Genomic DNA, 650 nt, shown 5'->3' on the forward strand with positions numbered 1-650 from the left:
ACCCACCCAAAACCCTGCCGCGCCCGGGTCCCTGGCGGGAAGAGATGGGGAGAAGCACCCTCCAGCCCCCGCACAGGTGTGGGCTTGGCTCCAGCCCTCCCCGGGTCTGTACTGCAGAGGGCTCAGCCTCAAAAGGGGAAAGAGGAGTTTGAGGGGGCAGAGATAAAATAAATGGGGTCACTCTCCCCCTTGGAGAGGCAGAGGGAAGCTCTCCATGGCTCAGGAAGGGAGCGGGGAGAGGGCCAGGGCTGCTGCCCAGCACTTACCTTTTATCTGCTCCTGTTTTAGCTTCCACCCCGGCCCGCTCAGGTAAACACAAGGTGGGGGGCAGAAAAACCTGCAGAGACAAGAAGATGTTTTCTTACCGCACCTCAGCATCCACAAAAGCTGCTCGGAGGTGATGGGATGGCTGCGCTGAGAGTGGAGACCTTTGCTGGGACGCACTGGTGCCAGGAGCAACCCTGCATCCGGGGAGGTATGTGGGGGCTGCAGCAAGGGGCTGGGGACCCCCTAGTTGGGGGGCACGGGCAGGGCTGGCCAGGGCAATGGGGTTCTGTTGAAATGTTTGTCTCAGCATCTCTGCCCTGCCTGGGCAGCTCCACATCTGTCAGTGCCACATCTGTCTGCTGGTGGCCATGAGCCCATCGGCC

General features: G+C 61.4%; 1 protein-coding gene across 1 annotated transcript in view; it reads right to left on the minus strand.

The window, feature by feature from the left end:
• Window positions 1–650, minus strand: part of RBPJL (recombination signal binding protein for immunoglobulin kappa J region-like) — a 7,524-nt gene that overhangs the window by 4,504 nt on the left and 2,370 nt on the right. Inside the window, exons 3-4 of the mRNA XM_010081912.1 lie at window positions 267–337; window positions 75–111 (exon numbers count right to left, since the gene is read on the minus strand). Of these exons, the coding sequence (XP_010080214.1) occupies window positions 75–111; window positions 267–337 (108 nt within the window). The remainder of the gene's footprint in view (window positions 1–74; window positions 112–266; window positions 338–650) is intronic.

Source organism: Pterocles gutturalis, unplaced genomic scaffold (genome assembly GCF_000699245.1).
Source record: "Pterocles gutturalis isolate BGI_N339 unplaced genomic scaffold, ASM69924v1 scaffold5994, whole genome shotgun sequence".
NCBI lineage: Eukaryota > Metazoa > Chordata > Aves > Pterocliformes > Pteroclidae > Pterocles > Pterocles gutturalis.